General features: G+C 39.1%; 1 protein-coding gene across 7 annotated transcripts in view; it reads left to right on the top strand.

The window, feature by feature from the left end:
- The window catches only part of NAV3 (neuron navigator 3), a 608,990-nt gene that overhangs the window by 443,169 nt on the left and 145,036 nt on the right, over positions 1 to 20,785 (top strand). For all 7 annotated transcript variants that reach the window (XM_040233842.1, XM_040233840.1, XM_040233838.1 and 4 more), the window contains one exon: positions 9,989 to 10,108. In XM_040233842.1, coding sequence (XP_040089776.1) covers positions 9,989 to 10,108 — 120 coding nt within the window. The remainder of the gene's footprint in view (positions 1 to 9,988; positions 10,109 to 20,785) is intronic.

The raw sequence follows: 20,785 nt of genomic DNA, 5'->3' as shown, positions 1-20,785 counted from the left end.
GTTCAGCACTGGCTGGGGTTGTGGGGATGCCCAGGATGTGCTCTGTGCCCTCACCGCTCAGCTCTGAATGTGCTGTGCCCATCGACGTCGGAAGCATGCGGTCCAGTGTGTCAGCTTGAAACTAAGAGATAGGAAGACAAGCCCAGGGGAATATTAATCTGATATTTTCCTTAAGATAAAGGGCATAGAGATGTCTGTGCTACAGTTCATGAAAAAATACTGAATCACAAAGTTAACTGTCTGTTCCCAATTTTTAGAAGTATGTTTTAGTGATTAAATGGACAAAAAAAGGCTCAAAAGGCATAGCAGTGAATGAAGATGTTTAACTTAGGATTTTTTCTTCCTGTAACTGCAAGGTATGTCATGAAGTTAATGGAAATGGACTTCCCTTTTTTTTTATGTACTTCAGGTAGAACTGAGAAAATTAGGTAATCGGCATTCTGAGAATTCAAAATTTCTTGAAGCATGCAAAGGCTTATCTCTTTTTTCTCTTCTCAAAATTACTTTAAACACTTGGGGATGTGAATCTTCCAGTAATTAGGAATTAGTCAGAGGAAGGCCTCTTACTTATAATGAATATCTTTGAAAAAGTCTCCATGTAGGGGAAAAAAAAAAAAGGAATACTCTAGAAAATTGGAGGGGAAATTGCATATTTTAACTGGGTGGAAACTGGAGTTATCTCTAGGTGTCACAGTGATAAATAGTTGGGCCAAGAATATAACCTAAAATTCTACTTTAGATGGCCCAAACACAAAGTAATTTAATTCTGGAGAATGACATTTTTAAAAGGGAGGTGGATACTCTAATACTGCTTCTCCCCTGCACGCGGGCCTGAGTTCTCAGTCGTGTCCGACTCTTGGTGACCCCATGAGCTGTAGCCCACCAGGCTCCTCTCTCCACAGGGTTTCTCAGGCAAGAACACTGGAGGGGTTGCCATTTCCTCCTTTGACCCTCCCTCATTCCTCCTGTAGTAAACTTTGTGAGTGACTGAAGCCTGCATCGGAGAAGGCAATGGCACCCCACTCCAGTATTCTTGCCTGGAAAGTCCCATGGATGGAGGAGCCTGGTAGGCTGCAGTCCATGGGGTCGCTAAGAGTTTGCACGACTGAGCGACTTCATTTTTGCTTTTCACTTTCATGCATTGGAGAAGGCAATGGCACCCCACTCCAGTATTCTTGCCTGGAGAATCCCAGAGGAGCCTAGTGGGCTGCCATCTATGGGGTCGCACAGAGTCGGACACGACTGAAGCGACTTAGCAGCAGCAGTAGCAGAAGTCTGCATAACGTTGGAACAGATAGGGTTACCTGAGTTGGGTTAAAAGGATGTACATGGTAAACTACTTATTCCTAATCGTAACGCTTCACTTCATATTCAAGATATGAGAATTATTACTTTTTAGTGAATGTAGAAAGTCTAATGGACAAATAGCTGGTAATGCTAGTCAGCATATTCATAGCACTTATAATGTGCTAGGTAATGCTCTATGCATTTTACATATATTAACTCATTTTGATGTTGTTCAGTCACCCGATCTTGTCCAACTCTTTGTGATCCCGTGAACTGCAGCATGCCAGGCCTCTCTGTTTCTCACCATCTCCCAAAGTTTGCCCAAGTTCATGTGCATTGCATCGGTGATGCCATCAGCCATCTCATCCTCTGATGCCCTCTTCTCCTTCTGCCCTCAGTCTTTCCCAGCATCAGGGATTTTTCCAATGTGTCAGCTGTTTGCATCAGATGACCAAAATACTGGAGTTTCAGCTTCAGCATCAGTCCTTCCAGTGAATTTTAAGGGCTGATCTCCCTTAACATTGGTTTGATCTCCTTGCTGTTGAAGGAGCACCACAGTTCGAAGGCATCAATTCTTTGGTGTTCTGCCAGTTCTGCTGCACTCAGCCTACTTTACAGTCCAGCTCTCACAACCATTCGTGACCACTGGGAAGACTAGCGCTGACTATATAGACCTTTGTCGGCAGAGGAATCTCTGCTTTTTGGTACACTGTCTAGGTTTGTTGTAGCTTTCCTTCCTAGAAGCAACTGTATTCTAATTTCATGGCTGCAGTCACCCTCCGCAGTGATTTTAGAGCACAAGAAGAGGAAATCTGTCACTACTTCCACCTTTTCCCCTTCTATTTGCCATGAAGTAATGGGACCCTTGCACTGCAAGGAGATCCAACCAGTCCATCCTAAAGGAGATCAATCCTGGGTGTTCATTGGAAGGACTGATGTTGAAGCTGAAACTCCAGTCCTTTGGCCACCTGATACGAAGAGCTGACTCATTTGAAAAGACCCTGATGCTGGGAAAGATTGAAGGCAGGAGGAGAAAGGGATGACAGAGGATGAGATGGCTAGATGGCATCACCAACTCGATGGACATGGGTTTGAGTGAACTCCAGGTGTTGGTGATGGACAGGGAGGCCTGGCATGCTGCGGTTCAGGGGTCGCAAAGAATTGGATACAACTGAATGACTGAACTGAACTGAATGGGGCTCAATGCCACGAGCTTAGTTTGTTTAATATTTAGTTTTAAGCCTGCTCTTTTACTCTGCTCCTTCACCCTCATCAAGAGACTCTTTAAATCCTCTTAACTTTCTTCCATTAAAGTGGTATCACCCGCATATCTGAGGTTGTTGATGTTTCTCCCACCTTTCTTGATGCCAACTTGTAACTCATCCAGCCCGGCATTTCTCACGATGTGCTCAGCGTATAGGCTAAACAAACAGGGTGACAGCAGACAGCCCTGTCATCCTCCTTTCTCAAGCTTGAACCAGTCAGTTGTTCCATACAGGGTTCTAACTGCTGCTTCTTGACCCATATACAGGTTTCTCATCAGACAGGTAAGATGATTCAATATTTCCATCTCTTTAAGAGCTTTTTCACAATTTATTATGGTCCACACAGTCAAAGGCTTTGGCATAGTCTGTGAAACAGAGGTTGATGTTTTTCTGGAATTCCCTACCTTTCTCTATGATCCAGCGGATGTTGGCAATTTGATCTCTGTTTCCTCTTCCTTTATTAAACCCAGCTTGGACATCTGGAAGTTCTTGGTTCACATAATGCTGAGGCCTAGCATGCAAGATTTTAAACATGACCTTACTAGCATGGGAGATGAGTGCACTTGTCTGATGGTTAGCATATTCTTTAGTACTACCCTACTTGGGAATTGGGATGAGGTTTAACCTTTTCCAGTCTTGTGGCCAATGCTGGATATTCCAGATTTGCTGACATATTGAGTGCAGCATCTTCATGGCATCATCCTTAAGGGTTTTGAGTAGTTCTACTGGAATTCCATCAGACCCACTAGCTTTATTGACAGCAGTGCTTCCTAACTCATTAACTAATTTATATCTCACCATAACGGTAAGAGGTACACATATTATTACTGTCTCCATTTTACAGATGGAACCTCTTAGGCATGGATAGATTAAGTAGCTTTAGGTAGAACTCAGAAAGTTAACTCATTGGCATTCCAAAATAATACAAACTTACTTGATGCATGCATTGCTGAATTTGAACTTGAAAACAGTTTGCCTCCAGTCTGCACTCTTAGTCATCTTGACATACTGACCCTGTTGTCTACATGTCTCCTTGCCCACATTTCTCTCATAGAAGTTTATTCTTTTACAAACAAACATGAAAGATCTTCACAGCAATCATTCATTGTTAGTATAGTTTTCCTTAGATAGCACCTTTGATCAAGGAGACGATCCTTAAAATCATCTGTGCTCACAATCTCTGTTCTAGATGCTAAACTAGAGTTCCTTGGAAGTTAGACATGAACACAAATTTTAGATGCCCTGTGTTTTCATGTCATAAAAAATATCTAATTGTTATGTTAAGTTTCTGATATAAAATATTGAGTGTAAAAACAGTTCTAGGAAGATTGGTTTTGAATGGGTTTTGAATCTTTCCAAATCTCCACAAAAAAACAGACAAAACAACTAGATAGCTAAGCCTTAAAAAAAAATCATTGTTTACTTAAAAAAGCTGATACAAGGTATCATTTCAAACCCCAGGTATAATTAATGAGGGACAGTTAGTCAAGAGCCAAAAATCAGAATGGTACTAGCTTGTGTGTGTGCTCAGTTGAGTCCAACTTTTTGCTGCCCCGGGGACTATAGCCCACCAGGATTCTCTGTCCATGGAATCTTCCAGGCAAGAACACTGGAGCAGGTTGTCATTTCTTACTCTAGGGGATCTTACTGACTCAGGGATTGAACCCACATCTCCTGTGTCTCCTGCACTGGTAGGCAGATTCTTTACCACTGATACCATCATCCATGTACAAAGAAACAGAGAGTAGTAGTGGGACATCTGATCACACTGAGAACAGAATAACCCCAGAAGAGCCAAGAGACGCCGACAAGAATACACACAGGCCCTATCTATAGGCAGCAACTGGGGCTGGGAGGGTTATGACCAGGCAGGGAGAGTCAGGGAAAGGGCATATCTGGAGGGAAGGGAGCTTTCTTGTTCCCATGAGTTCATGAAACTCTCCAGCCACAGCTTCCTTCCCAGACAGAGCCCCACTCTGAGGGGAAACTTCCAGAAGGAGAAGCAAACTGAACAGGATGTGGCAATAAAGTGACAATAGAGAAGGTCCAGATCAAAATGAGGGGTGAGGACAGAGTCCAGAATTCTCAAAAAGCTAATTATCACATTTTAAAACACTTCACAAAAATAATAGGGGCAGTTACTGTGTGAAGTTAGAAAGGTATCAGATCAAGTTTCTTTTTATTCCAAATAATTGATTTCACATAAAAATAAGCAAGACAAAATGTCAAAATAAAAACCCCACATAAACCACAAACATATGCAACACCTGCAGCTAATAAAGGATGAATATCAATGAGAAAAAACCATAGAATCCAATAGAAAAATGAGCAAAAATCATGAACAGACATTTCACAGGCAAAACATAAATGGCCTTTAACAAAGTAAAAATATAATAAACCTGCTTGATAATTTGGAATTTATAAATTAAAGCTAACATAAAAATTCTTATTCATAAGCAACTTTACTTTATAAGCAACTTCTTATTCATAAGAAGTTTATTCTGAAAATATTTTCATACCTCTTGGGCACTGACTAGTAAGGTTTGAATATGTATATGTATCTATTATGACCCAATGATTCCCTTTCTAGATATAGACTTTAGACAAACACTTGCTTGTGAGCACAAGGAATTATGTTTATATAAATGTTCATGGTAGAGTTTTTTGTAACATCAAAAAACCTAAAAACAGCTCAAAAGTCTGCAGTAGTCAAAACAATAAGTAAACCGTGTGTGTGTGCTCAGTTGTGTCCAACTCTTTGTGACCCCATGGACTGCAACCTGCCTGGTTCCTTTGTCTGTGGAATTTTTCAGGCAATAATACTGGAGTAAGCTGTGATTTCCTACCCCAGGGGGTATTCTCAACCCAGGGATTGAACCCATGTCTCCTGAGTCTCCTGCACTGCAGGTGGATTCTTTAATCACTGCGCTACCTGGGAAGCCCTGTAGTGCTTATGTAAAGTGAAGCTACACAACTCTAACATGCAAAACACAATGATATACATCGAGGTAGATTTGCAAAAATTTAATTTTGAATGAAGGAAATAAGTCACAGAAGAAAATATATAATATGGTTCAATTTATATAAAGTCCAAATTCATGAGATGCTAAGCAATGTATTTCTAGAAATATATGTCCATGTGGTAAAATCATAAAGACAAGTAAAGGAATGCTTAATACAAAATCCAGGACAGTAGATATCCCTGGAAGCGAGGTTTGGAAATGTAGGGTTAGAAAAAGCCTGTATTAGATGCAAAGAAGCCCTTTGACAAAATTCAACATCCATTTATGATAAAAACTCTCCAGAAAGCAGGAATAGAAGGAACATACCTCAACATAATAAAAGCTATATATGACAAACCCACAGCAAACATTATCCTCAATGGTGAAAAATTGAAAGCATTTCCCCTAAAGTCAGAAACAAGACAAGGGTGCCCACTTTCACCACTACTATTCAACATAGTTCTGGAAGTTTTAGCCACAGCAATCAGAGCAGAAAAAGAAATAAAAGGAATCCAAATTGGAAAAGAAGAAGTAAAACTCTCACTGTTTGCAGATGACATGATCCTCTACATAGAAAACCCTAAAGACTCTACCAGAAAATTACTAGAGCTAATTAATGAATATAGTAAAGTTGCAGTATATAAAATCAACACACATAAATCCCTTGCATTCCTATACACTAATAATGAGAAAGTAGAAAAAGAAATTAAGGAAACAATTCCATTCACCATTGCAACAAAAAGAATAAAATACTTAGGAATATATCTACCTAAAGAAACTAAAGACCTATATACAGAAAATTATAAAACACTGATGAAAGAAATCAAAGAGGACACTAATAGATGGAGAAATATACCATGTTCATGGATTGAAAGAATCAATATAGTGAAAATGAGTATACTACCCAAAGCAATTTACAAATTCAATGCAATCCCTATCAAGCTTCCAGCGATATTTTTCACAGAACTAGAACAAATAATTTCAAGATTTGTATGAAAATACAAAAAACCACGAATAGCCAAAGCAATCTTGAGAAAGAAGAATGGAACTGGAGGAATCAACCTGCCTGACTTCAAGCTCTACTACAAAGCCACAGTCATCAACACAGTATGGTATTGGCACAAAGACAGAAATATAGATCAATGGAACAAAATAGAAAGCCCAGAGATAAATCCACACACCTATGGACACCTTATCTTTGACAAAGGAGGCAAGAATATACAATGGAGTAAAGACAATCTCTTTAACAAGTGGTGCTGGGAAAACTGGTCAACCACTTGTAAAAGAATGAAACTAGATCACTTTCTAACACCGCACACAAAGATAAACTCAAAATGGATTAAAGATCTAAATGTAAGACCAGAAACTGTAAAACTCCTAGAGGAGAACATAGGCAAAACACTCTCCGACATAAACCACAGCAGGATCCTCTATGATCCACCTCCCAGAATTCTGGAAATAAAAGCAAAAATAAACCAATGGGACCTAATTAAAATTAAAAGCTTCTGCACAACAAAGGAAAATATAAGCAAAGTGAAAAGACAGCCTTCCGAATGGGAGAAAATAACAGCAAATGAAGCAACTGACAAACAACTAATCTCAAAAATATACAAGCAACTCCTGCAGCTCAATTCCAGAAAAATAAACGACCCAATCAAAAAATGGGCCAAAGAACTAAATAGACATTTCTCCAAAGAAGACATACTGATGGCTAACAAACATGAAAAGATGCTCAACATCACTCATTATTAGAGAAATGCAAATCAAAACCACAATGAGGTACCACTTCACACCAGTCAGAATGTCTGCGATCCAAAAATCTGCAAGCAATAAATGCTGGAGAGGGTGTGGAGAGAAGGGAACCCTCCTACACTGTTGGTGGGAATGCAAACTAGTACAGCCACTATGGAGAACAGTGTGGAGATTCCTTAAAAAACTGGAAATAGAACTACCTTATGACCCAGCAATCCCACTGCTGGGCATACACACTGAGGAAACCAGAATTGAAAGAGACACATGTACCCCAATGTTCATCGCAGCATTGTTTATAATAGCCAGGACATGGAAACAACCTAGATGTCCATCAGCAGATGAATGGATAAGAAATCAGTGGTACATATACACAATGGAGTATTACTCAGCCGTTAAAAAGAATACATTTGAATCAGTTCTGATGAGATGGATGAAACTGGAGCCAATTATACAGAGTGAAGTAAGCCAGAAAGAAAAACACCAATACAGTATACTAACACATATATATGGAATTTAGAAAGATGGCAATGATGACCCTGTATGCAGGACAGCAAAAAAGACACAGATGTGTGTATAACGGACTTTTGGACTCAGTGGGAGAGGGAGAGGGTGAGATGACTTGGGAGAATGGTATTGAAACATGCATAATATCATGTAAGAATCAAATTGCCAGTCTATGTCCAATGCAGGATATGGCACACTTGGGGCTGTTACGCGGGGATGACCCAGAGAGATGTTGTGGGGAGGGAGTTGGGAGGGGGGTTCAGGTTTGGGAACGCATGTACACCCGTGGTGGATTCATGTCAATGTATGGCAAAACCAATACAGAATTGTAAAGTAAAATAAAAAATAAATAAATTTAAAAAAATAAATAAATAAATAAGTAAGTAACTCAGTTGTCCTTAGAGAAAATTTATACCATTCTCAAACATTTAAGACAATTTCAAAAGGAGAGTGAATGAGAAAGCTGTTTATTTCTAAACACTTTTACTTTATCTGAAATCCCATATATTTCACCTTTAAAAAAAGCAATTAACAATAAAATTGGTTGAGAATGATGTGGAAGTAAGAATAAACAATAAAACATCGACAGCCCCAATATGGCAACTGAAAAATTAAAAAGCACAAAGGACAAATATCCTGTACTCTTTGTCTCATTTAGTATCATTGTTATGATACAGGAAATTAATACTCATAATTATGAATTAGTTGTCAAAAAAAGTTGTCATGTCTAAAACATTCCCTGTTTAAAAGAATATGTCAGTTTTCAGCACATTTTGGAACCGGAATACTCTTTTTCATTGTTTTACTTTTGATGAGATTAAATTATTTGTTTATCAAGAAAATTAACCATGTAGAGTACCTTACAAGGATAATACACTATGACTTGTTTATATATAAAATTTATATATTTCCTTTTTCACATGTGGGAGAGACTTTGTGAATAACAAGTTGCTATTATAGGATTCTCATTTTAAGAGCTTTATGTATTTTTCCTTCAATTGTATGAAATCTATCTTCAGTAAATTTTATTCTTCCCATTTTAATAGGCAGAAATTGAGATATAATTTAAGAAATTTGTTTACAGTCTTTCAACTAAAATGGACAGAATTTATTAATCGTGAGCAATTAGCAAATTTCATAATCCTAGTTTTAGCTATTTGAGCAATCTTTAATATGATCATGATTAATTTTTTGTTCTAAATAGTGGAATCAACTCAAATTTGTTTAAGCAAATTGAGGATCTGATTATGAGGAAGCAGGAATATCTCCTAGAACCCAAGAAGTTGTAAAGCTGAAACCACATGACCAACATGTGCTTTTTGTGCACTCGGGTCATTCTTTCCATTCTGCTCATCAGTTTTCTCTGTGCCTGTTTGCATTTGGTGAAGATAAATATCCACAGCTCCTGGGTTTTCATTATCATAAACTTTTCACATAGAAAGACTGATGAGCTGTCTTAGTCCCGTTTTTCAAGAAACATTTGATTAGCCCCACCTGGGGTAGGAGATTAACACCTGTTCTCACCCCAGCTGCCAAGGAAGCAACATGACTATGGCGCTACCAGCCCTATTGATGGCGTTGGTCCTGTGATGGCAAAGAAGCAGTTCTTAGAGACAGGAAGCGGCAGTGTGGTCCTTCGGTTCAGACAGCTATGCATGGTGGTTACGATGATGGTTTTTGAAGCTGACTTTCCAGATTTATTCTCAACACTCCTGACGTGGGGATAATAATGTTATTGCTAAACCATTTAGAACAGTTCCTGGTGACATCTTAAATGTTTAATAAATCTTAGTTATTTTATAATCATGGTCATTTTATTTATCAAATAAATTAATCAAATTTTAAAATGACCCCTGGGACCTTCAGTTCTTCCAAAATGGTATTTATAAGATGAAATGATCTTGGTTTTATTTTGTTAAGTCTGTTCAAAATATTGATAACAAGGAGAGAAAGAAGGAAAGTTTTATAATAGGCTAGTTGCTTGTTGCAGTAAGGAAGATTAATTTCCTAATAAACTTCAAGAGATTTTCTAATACTTCCTGGGGAGTAGGATATTTATATAGAAAAACTGTAATAGAGCATATTTCATAATTACAATATTGAAATTTGTGAACAATATTAAGTTATACGGATGCAGTCATTCAATTCTCTGTTGATTAATTAGGCTCTTACTTTCAGCTACATGACAGATGGAGGGCTCAACCTGTACACGAGGAGTCTGCACCGAGCCCCAGACTCAGCAGCATCCAGGGACGTCATTCAGAGAGGGCTTCACGATGTGGCCGTGGATGCAGACAGGTAATGCCATCAGCATGCTTGATGGTGAGGAGTGCATAAAGCAGTTTCACAAGTGAGAGCCTAGGACTTTTACAGTATAAACCAAATGAGTTTTTATCCTGCTATAATCATTATTTTGGAACATTTTGAAAACTAAGGTGCTTTTGCTTATAAGAATTTTCATTCTATATACTAAAAGGAATTGTGTTGCTGATGAGAATATTTAATAAATTTCAGGTTACATGGTGGCAAATTTTAATATCTACAAAAGCAAAATTATAAATGTAGACTTTTGCTCCTTCCCTGAAAAGAACCCTGGCTGGTAAATTCCTTTCAATTCAGATGCTCTCAGTTCTACCTGGGGGCTAATGATATAAAGATTAAAACATAACTCTAATTATATTATAAGATGAGCTTGATGCTTTTCTTAAGGGGTTTCTTCAAAGCATACAACTAAATTTTGCTTTAGGCTAACCTCTTTCATATCTCAAATTGCTTAAAGGCTGGTGTGTTTTCATATACTAGTTATTATTTTGCTGGAAATTGTTTTGCCAATATTATAAGGATGACTGCTGTTTACAAATATTGTCTTTGTGAAATGTTGTTGTAAGACATAGTCAGACCTGATTTTACCCCCTCTTCACTCAGAATGTTTGATTTCTTAAGCAAGGAGAGATTGCCTATTTCTAGAACTACGGACAGGACTGAGCGACTTCACTTTCACTTTTCACTTTCATGCATTGGAGAAGGAGATGGCAACACACTCCAGTGTTCTTGCCTGGAGAATCCCAGGGACAATGGAGCCTGGTGGGCTGCCGTCTGTGGAGTCGCCAGAGTCCGACATGACTGAAGCGACTTAGCAGCAGCAGCAGCAGCAGCAGCAGCAGCAGCAGAACTACTGTATATCAATCCCTGGAGTAGTTCTTTAATTCACTATTTATGAAGGAGACAAAATGTTAAGACCTAATGTGTCCACATTCTGAAATAAGAACTGTGTATAACTCGTGTATTTTAATACAGCCAACTCCTAAGGCTAGACAGTGCATCCTGATATTAGTCTTCAGTTCCTGCTCTCTGAGATGCTGCTGATGCTTTAACTCTTGTTGGCCTAGACCATCCTGTGTGTGCTAGTCTCCAGGCTGTATACAAGGTGTCTGTGTGAAGCATGTGCTTACAACAGGCTTATAAAACATTTTATTCACTCTGACCCCCACCTGAACTATTCTTCAACTGTTTTCCCTCACTGACTCTAACTTCAAACACAATGGTTCTCTTTCTGCTTTCAAACTGATGCTTCCTCTGCCTAGAATGCCCTTTTTAGTTTAAATGTTACCTTCTTAACAAAGTGTTTTTGGAGTAGCTAAGGTACATTTCATTTCCAGTCACTTTCTTTCCCATTATCTTAAATTATTTTCTTTAGTGTACACATCAATCTTAATTATTTGTTTACACATTTATTTTGTATCTCCCTCACAACAGTGTAAGCACAGGAGTGCAAAACATTTTTGTCGCATTTATGATATGTTGAGCTTTTAATAAATACTTTTGGAGTGAATGAAGAAAGGAATGAATACAGTGATACATTCATATAGGCTAGCGATAGGGTGTTATGTAAGAGTGGGAATATACTGTAAGGATATTATATCAGAGCGGGAATGAGTTACGTTGGGAAGTAGTGATTAGAGGGAAAGAAATCCAAAGGGCCACATTTTGAAACTATGACCTACATATTGTTAGCTGACAGTGGAAAGCATTAAAGGAAGGGAAAAATTTTTTGTTGGTCTTTGGGAATGAGATTTATGATAGCAGAACCTGGGAATTATTACAAAGGCAAAGTATTTTGGAGACATATAAGATAACCAGCTCTCTTTGCTCCCTTAAGGCTTCAGATTGGGGCCTGGCTGACAAACCTCAAACCAACAGAAAGATACAGGGCTCCATCTAATAAATTAGGGCCAGCAAAAGTCAGTATTCTTGAAGTGTGGTACCTGGATCTGCAGCATTAGCATGACTTAGGAACTTTTAAGAAACGCGGATTTTCAGCTCCATTAGAGACTTGCTGACTTGGGTTCCAGCAATCAAAGTTTTAATCGGGTGATTCGGATATACACTAAAACTAGTGAACCACTATCTTAAAATTAGCAAGTAGAGGCGAGGCCTATGAAAACTAAACACTGAACATAAACGTAAAAATAAAACAATGACATTTGGAAATATTTACTTTATTAACTATGCTTTGTCAAGTAGAAGAGACTATTAAAATAACAATGGCGCGAATCTTTATTGTATTTTTGACACAAATCTATTGTTGTTGTTGTTCAGTCACTAAGTTGTGTTCAACTCGTTCCGACCCCATGAACTGCAGCATGCCAGGCTTCCCTGTCCTTTACCATCTCCTGGAGCTTGCCCAAACTCAAGTTCATTGAGTCAGTAATGCCATCCAGCTGTCTGATCCTCTGTCATCCCCTTCTCCTCTAGCTCTCAATCTTTCCCAGTGTCAGAGTCTTTTCCAGTGAATCGGCTCTTTGCATCAGGTGGCCAAAGTATTGGAGCCTCAGCTTCAGCATCAGTCCTTCCAATGAATATTCAGGGTTGATTTCCTTTAGAATTGACTGGTTGGATGCCCTTGCTATTCAAGGGGCTCACAAGAGTCTTCTCCAACACCACTGTCCAAAAATATCGATTCTTTAGTGCTTAGCCTTCTTTATGGTCCAACTCTCACATCTGAACATGACTATTGGAAAAACCATAGCTTTAACTATATGGACCTTTGTTGGCAAAGTGATGTCTCTGCTTTTTAATATGCAGTCTAGGTTTGTCATAACTTTTCTTCCAAGGTTTTCATGAGGTTTTCAAGGGAGGAACACTGAGATGGTTTGCTAGTCCCTTCTCCAAAGGACTACATAGTGTCAGGCTCTGACTAGCAGGGACGTGCCCTGCAGCCACTCAGCAAAGCTGGATGACATGCCCAGTGCCCTGGTTGTCCCAGTACTGGTCTTGGTGAACGTGTAAACCATCGCTGGCCGACAGTCAGTGTTTGGTTATGAGTAGAGGCACAGACCCTGCTACAGTGGCTGGGAAGGAGGTCCAGAGAAGGCTGGAGCAAATGTTCTTCCAAGGAGCCAGTGTATTTTAATTTCATGGCTGCAGTCATCATTTTTTAAATTAGATAATGATGTGTTGTGTCTGTCTCTATTGGATTCAGATCTTGAAAATTATGTAAAAGTTTTTTTTTTAAGAATTATATGAGGAATGCAAAAGAACTTTGTCCACTTTTATATATTAAACAGCAATGTGGTTATAGTGAGAATCCTACTATAGGAGTTTCTCTGCTGTTATAGATAAATCTCAAGCTCTTTTAAAAACATATATTCAGAAAGTAATTTAAGAGGCATATCATTTTAAAGTGCATCATCTTACATATTAAAGTTGTGAAAGTCCTTGTGTTAACTTCTATTGTTTCATAAAATTTTTTCAATTCTGATATCCATTCCAAATAGGAGAGACAAGAATGACTAAAGGTACTGAAAAGTCTTTCAGTTTGAAATAAAACCTGCTTAACTTTATTTAATTCATTGTGCCTTAATTTTTTCTCATCACTGATTCCCTCACCTTTTTCTCTATAATAATTTGCTCCTATAATATTTTAAGAAATGCTCATTTAGACTAATACCCTCATTTAGTGGATATAATGGTGCAAGGAGTTGAATCTTTTAACTCCTTGACTTGTACCTTCCCAGCTACCTTAGTCAAGTTTCCCCCACCCCTGGATTTTTTTAATTTAATTTTTATTTTTTACTGAAGTTTTAAAAACAATATTATGATATAATTTGTGATTAGTTCATTTTAGTAAATTGATAAATGTTAGGACTTGCAATAACTCACTGATAAGAAAGTTTAAAAGCAAAAAAAATCAGCAATGTTTTATTACTTTTTCATATCTTCTGGAAGGTGTATCAGTGAAAAATGCACTTGTATGACAAAGTACCCAGCTGCTAGGATAGTGGTGGATTTGAATTGTTTGTGTTGCTGTAGTGATGGAGAAAGAAATGGCAACCCACTCCAGTGTTCTTGCCTGGAGAATCCCAGGAACGGGGGAGCCGGGTGGCCTGCCGTCCATGGGGTCGCACAGAGTCGGACACGACTGAAGCAACTTAGCAGTAGCAGCAGTGATGGTTAGAGGCTCCCCTTTGATCAACTTCTGTAGAAAATGTGATGCACAATAGAGAACAGCTGAATTCCTCTTCTCGGCAGATTAAAATGGCCCCGAAGAAAAGAGGAAGGCTTCCAACAGCCACCTGTATTGTGTTATTGTGTTTTAAGTATTTAGTTTCTCAAAGATTGCAGTTATATCTGTCCATTTCCTCAGTAACCTAAGAGAATATTATAGAATGGGACAAATCCTTGTAGACATGCTGGAGGCTCTCTGAGAGCTTCAAAAAATAAATTCATAACAGAATGTGCAGACTCTATCTGTTTGGCTCTGGTTATAATGAGGTCAGTCCTAATTCACATATACTTTATTGGTTTCATTGAGCTTTGAAAAGTTAATTTTGGGGAGAGGGTGGGAGATTATTATTTCAACTTACTAATTCCTATTACTGTCTTCTCTGGCTTCTGTACTAGCACTAATAATATTTGGTTAATAAATATATAATTTTTCCTAAGTGCCTAACATCTTAATAGCACCTTGGGTAAAAGTAAAACAAAATAATAAATGTGAAAGACCCTGAATTTATAGGTCAGAAAGAACAATGTGAACAAAAAATAAAATGATAGTAAAATTGACCAAGTGATAGATGTGTATATAAAGTGCCTTAGAAGCACCAAAGGAAAATAATTATTTAAACTTGGGAGGATAAGAAAACACTTCCAAAAGCAATATGATTTAAATGGGGCCATAAATAAAACACTGGACATGAACTTGGGCAAACTCTAGGAGACAGTGAGGGACAGGGAGGCCTGGAGTGCTACAGTCCATGGGCCGCAAAGAGTCGGACATGACTTGGTGACTGAACAACAACAGTTACCAGCTGAGCCACAAGGGAAGCCCAGCCTAGGAGTAATCAAAGGGAATAGGGGAATGAGAGTGTAGAGGCATGGTAGAGTTTGGTTTAAGGAGTTAAAGAAATTCAGAAGCCGACAGTAGCTAAAGGAGTAAAAACAGATTTCATTAGGAACTTTTGCAGTAAGGGAAAGAAGACCTCCATACAGAACTGGGCTCAGTTCAGAAAACAACAAGAGTAAATGGGGTCGTAGCCGACAAGCAGAATGAGGGGGCTTAGGGAAGGAAGCCTATTGAAAGGAGATAGAGGGTAGGGGGATTCTTGTTAAATCCATTCAGTGAGATGCTTGCTAATGTCTAGGCCATGCCATTTAGGTACTGAGGGTGGAGGATGGACAAGTTGACCAGATATTGAAGATGATTATCTGTCAAGGATGGAGGATTCTTTCTACATGGAGAACCTAGCAAGATTTGTAATAACTGGTCTATGCAGCCCAGCAAGGGGCCAGGGTCAGGGATGAGTTAAGAAGTGACCTCAGAGGACCCTGAATAAAGTTTTTTCAAGGAGAGAGTATTTGTCAGAGCCGTTAATAATGCGATGTTGCTAGTGTCTTGGTGATGTGGGCAAAAGTGGATAGGAGACAATGGATCCAGATGGCTGTTCTGGAGTATTTCGATCTCTAAGTGATAAGAAGCTATTTTACCTATTTTACTTAGTTTTTTTTTTTTTAAGCAAGAAAACATGTTATAATCATTATCTCTTAAAAAGAACATTCTCACAGCAAATATTGAAGAGGATGATTCAAACTTAGGTAGACTGCTTGGGACATAACTGTAAAAGTCCAGGTGAGGGAAGATGAGCACTGCTGAAGAGCAGAAATGGGGCATCATTTGGAGAGAAACTTGGATTTAGCCTGTATATAGTACTCTGCTTGGACTGCCCTAACCAAGTATCACAGACTGGGCGGCTTAGACAATAGATGGCTGTGTTCCCACAGTTCCGGAAGCTAAAGTCCCGATTACAGGGTCAGAAAATTCATTCTCTTGGGAGGGCGTTCTTCTGGCTCTCACACAGGCGCCTTCTCACCATGTCCTCTCGTGGCCCTAGCTCTGTGCTCTCTTGCAGTGACAGAGACCTTTAGTGCCTGTTCGTCTTCTGATAGGGATTCCAGTTGAGTTGGAATACTCACCCTCCCTTATGACCTTATTTAACCTTAATTATCTCCATAAAGGTGCAATCCCCGGTGGCTCAGAGGATAAAGCGTCTGCCTGCAAAGCAGGAGACCTGGGTTCGATCCCTGGGTTGGGAAGATCCCCTGGAGAAGGAAATGGCAACCCACTCCAGTATTCTTGCCTGGAGAATCCCATGGACCTAGGAGCCTGGCAGGCTACAGTCCACAGGGTCGCAAAGAGTCGGACACAACTGAGTGACTTCACACACACAAAGGTGCAATCCCCACTGCAGACACATTGGAGAATGAGGACTCCACCATGCTAACCTGGTGTGGAAGGTGATGACCTGGACACAATTCACTCCCTAAAACCATGTAACTCCCAGGTGGTTTTATCCTTTGAGGCATAGGTTCAGACATTCTATAGGTGCTTGAGTAAGATAGTGAGTATATGTATTACGTACATCATAAGCCCAAATCCTACAGGGATGAGGAACATAACATGAAATGAGTGAAGCAGAAGAGACATGGTAACATGACAAGTCCAAGTAGGCCTCTGTCCTCAGCTCTTGCAGCTTGCTGCCTGTGGAAATGCACACATGTGGGAAGGAGGGCTGAGAATCGCCAAACCATTTCATTTACTATTTCATTTATACTTGATATTAGAGTATAGTTGGTTTTAATGTGTTAGTTTTAGGTACAAAGCTAAGTGATTGAGTTATACATATATTAAATCTTTTCTCATATTGGTTATTACAGCATGCTGAAGAGAGTTCTCTGTGCTGTACAGTACTTCCTGTTGCTTATCTATTTAATATATAGTGGTGCATATATGTTAATCTGAAACTCCTAATTTACCCCTCCCAACATGTCCTTTTTTGAAAACCATGAAGAAAAATCAAGTGTCTGGACTTTTTTGAGAGATCTCCCAGTTTTTAAGTATTGGTAACTATCTTAGCAGATCTGTGAGGCCAACAGGTAGTTAAAGATACACATACTTTTTCAATGTCAGGTAATCTTGGAAATCACAGAGGAGCTCATAAAAAGCAGGAGACCATGACCATTCTCCTATAGGTCTTGTAAACGTCCTAGGTCCATTTAAGTTTCCTAAAGATATTCACTAGTGGTGATACCTGTGAGGCAGGATGAGAATGCTGCCAGTCATGAGAACCCTGCCCAGCAGGTACAAATAATTGTGGCAAAACTATCTGAGTTCATTTTTAAGTTTTTAATATAAGATAGGACCAAAACAAAAAAAAAATCTGTATCCCAGTCATAGCATCACTGAGGTGAGACTGTGAGGCCTGTTATTGAAGTAACTGTAATTAATTTTGTTTGAAACACTCTGCAGATCAGCATTGTTCAAGCTAAGAGCACATCTGGATCTGTGATGTAGAGTGAAAAAACAAGCCTTGAGAATGTATCCTTGATACTTAAAAAGAGAATAAAGGAAGAGTAGCAATTGAAGAGACAGAGAAATCAACTCTAACACAAAGCAGAGGACAGATTGAGTTAGCTGGTAGTTTTGCAACGGAGAGAAGGGGAATACATACCAAAGTCAAATTCCATGGAGATTCAAAGTTAGGACAAGAAGGTTTATGAAAAAATTAAGTAAAATATAATATGAAGTTTAACATTTGAGAGCTGAAGTTCTAGATATTACACAAGGCACAAGTCATCACCTAAGTTACTAAAGTAGAATGATCACAGAAGTCAGAATTCAGTTATGTAGATGATTTATTCAGGTGCCCATTAACTCATTATGGTGATAGAATGAGTCTCCAAAGAGAGGAAGACAAAGCTCCAGGTGCCACTCTTTACTGAATATGAACAAAATCCCTTAAATTTCAATAATAAAGATGCCTTTTTCTAGCTCTTTTCTGGATTGTCTTACATTTCATCTAGTTCAGTTCAGTCGTGTCTGACTGTTTGCGACCCCATGGACTGCAGCATGCCAGGCTTCCCTGTCCATCACCAACTCCCGGAGCTTGCTCAGACTCATGTGCATAGAGTCGGTGATGCCATCCAACCATCTCATCCTCTGTCATCCCCTTCTCCTCCTGCCCTCAGTCTTTCCCAGCATCAGGGTCTTTTTCCAAGGAGTTGGCTCTTTGCATCAGGTGGGCAAAGATTTGGAGTCCTTTCAATGAATATTCAGAACCCCATGAACAGTAGGAAAAGACGTTTCATCTAAACTATATTCTTAAAAGCAGGGGTTCCCTGGTGACTCATATGGTAAAGAGTCTGCCTGCAGTGTGAGAGACCTGGGTTCAATCTCTGGGTCGGGAATGTCCTCTGGAGAAGGAAATGACAACCCACTCCAAGATTCTTGCCTGGAGAATCCCATGGATGAAGGAGCCTGGCAGGCTACAGACCACAGGGTCACAAACAGTTGGACACGACTGACTAACACACTATATTCTTAAAAGCAGTGACTGTTTATTTCAACTATAAACTAAACAATTTATTCATCTTTTTCCTTATTTTTGCCTGTTTAATCGTGACTTTTTATAAAAAATATAAAAGCATCATCTATCATAGAAATTATAATTTTTGTATTGTATTAAAAGAGCCTGATTTCATTTGTGATACTATAATTCAGAAATTAAAATCACAACTGATGGACAAGTTTACAGAATGCATTAAGGATTATCATGATATTACATGCCTGTCAGATTGTCAGTCATTCTAACTTATTGTATTGAGGGAAGTCTAGTGCCAAATACTGAGTCCCCTACTAGAAGGAGAAATCTTTTTTTCCACCCTCTTAGGTTTAGTGGTTGGCAGCCTGCCGATCGCACTGACTGAAAAACAGGAGCCTCATTCCTACCCACATAGGTATGCAGGAGACCACAGAGGGATGTGACTCAGGGAGGTGATTGGAAACGGGACCTCTGCATAGGGAAGTGGGGACTAGGAAAAGGATCCTGATGGGAAAACAGATGACTTCAAGGAACAGTCAGTGTGGCTGTAGAAGAGGAGATGGGAGATGTGATGGCTGTGTGACATAGTCTATTTAGGCATTTTCTTATTCAGCGCCACCTGTCTCTGGTGATAGGAGGCAGTCCTGACTGACTGTGAAGCTCCCTGGGAGGAGATTGATGATAGTTGCCTCCTTTTGGGGAGACTCTTCACAGTGATATATTTTGGATGCCTTCATAGTTTCTATCAGTGTGTAGAAAACTGCACTGCCTTTGCAAAAGGACTCATGGAAGATTCTTATAAAATCAGAAGGGGCTGTCATTTCAAAGGGGTTGGAGGCCTTTTGTATTTTTATGGCTTCCGCAAATAAGATTCATAAAAGCAACAGAGATTTCTCCTAAGCCACCAAGCAAACGTCTCCAGAGTCTGGACTCAGGCTGCTTGTCACTAATTTATGTACATTTCAACAGTTCCTTCTATTCTCTGTTGATTCATTCCCACATAATCACAGATTTGGTATATTCCCATATCTTAAGTATTTCTTTCATTAACTTACTGTTTTTCCACAGTAATTAAAAACAAACACAAAAAAGATTAACAGGCTGTGATGAAATAGATAAAAGTAAATGTAATTATTTCATTTATAATTGAATGGCCTGTCATTTTCCCTCCTTTCTTTAAGCAGGGAGAGACCAATGCAAAACACTGGAGAAGTAGAAAAAATTTTATTTGCCCCCTCAACTTTCCTTTGGTTCCTTGCTCATCTTTGCAGGCTTACAAACTGCTGCTGACTTCTCTCCTGTGTTCTGATTCTCAGCATTACCTGACCTCATTGTGAATAATCTTATAAACTTTCAAGACTTTTAAGTAATATCCCTCATAGAATTAATTAACACTGTATACATGCATTGAGAACCTGCTGTCTGTCAAACTGTGTACTCAATCCTGGGGGACCCTGTACTCAAAGGTCTTACATTAAAAGAGCTTTTTAGGGAAAGGCTACCCACTCCAGTATTTTGGCATGGAGAATTCTGTGGGGTTGCAAAGAGTCAGAAGCGATTTTCACTTCACTTCACTGGAAAAACCATAGTTTTGACTATACGGATCTTTATCGGTAATGTCTCTGCTTTTTAATAGGCTGTCTAGGTTTGTCATAGCTTTTCTTCCAAGGAGCAAGTATCTTTTAATTTCATGGCTGCAGTCACCATCTGCAGTGATTTTGGAGCCCCAAAAATAAAGTCTATCACTATCTCCATTGTTTCCCCATCTATTTACCATGAAATAATGGGACTGCATGCCATGATCTTAGTTTTATAAATGTTGAGTTTTAAGCCAGCTTTTTCATTCTCCTGTTTCACTTTCATCAAGAGGCTCTTTAGTTCCTCTTAGTTTTTTGCCATAAGGGTGGTGTCATCTGCGTATGTGAGGTTATTGATATTTGTCCTGGCAATCTTGATTCCAACTGGTGCTTTGCATTTCTCATGATGTGCTCTGCATATAAGTTGACTATGCATGTAAGTTAAACAAGCAGGGTGACTGTATACAGCCTTCATGTTCTGTCCCAATTTGGAACCAGTTCTTGTTCCACGTCCCACCCTA

The sequence above is a fragment of the Oryx dammah genome, unplaced genomic scaffold (genome assembly GCF_014754425.2).
Source record: "Oryx dammah isolate SB20612 unplaced genomic scaffold, SCBI_Odam_1.1 HiC_scaffold_29, whole genome shotgun sequence".
Classification (NCBI taxonomy): domain Eukaryota; kingdom Metazoa; phylum Chordata; class Mammalia; order Artiodactyla; family Bovidae; genus Oryx; species Oryx dammah.
This window is presented reverse-complemented; position numbering and strand designations above follow the sequence as displayed.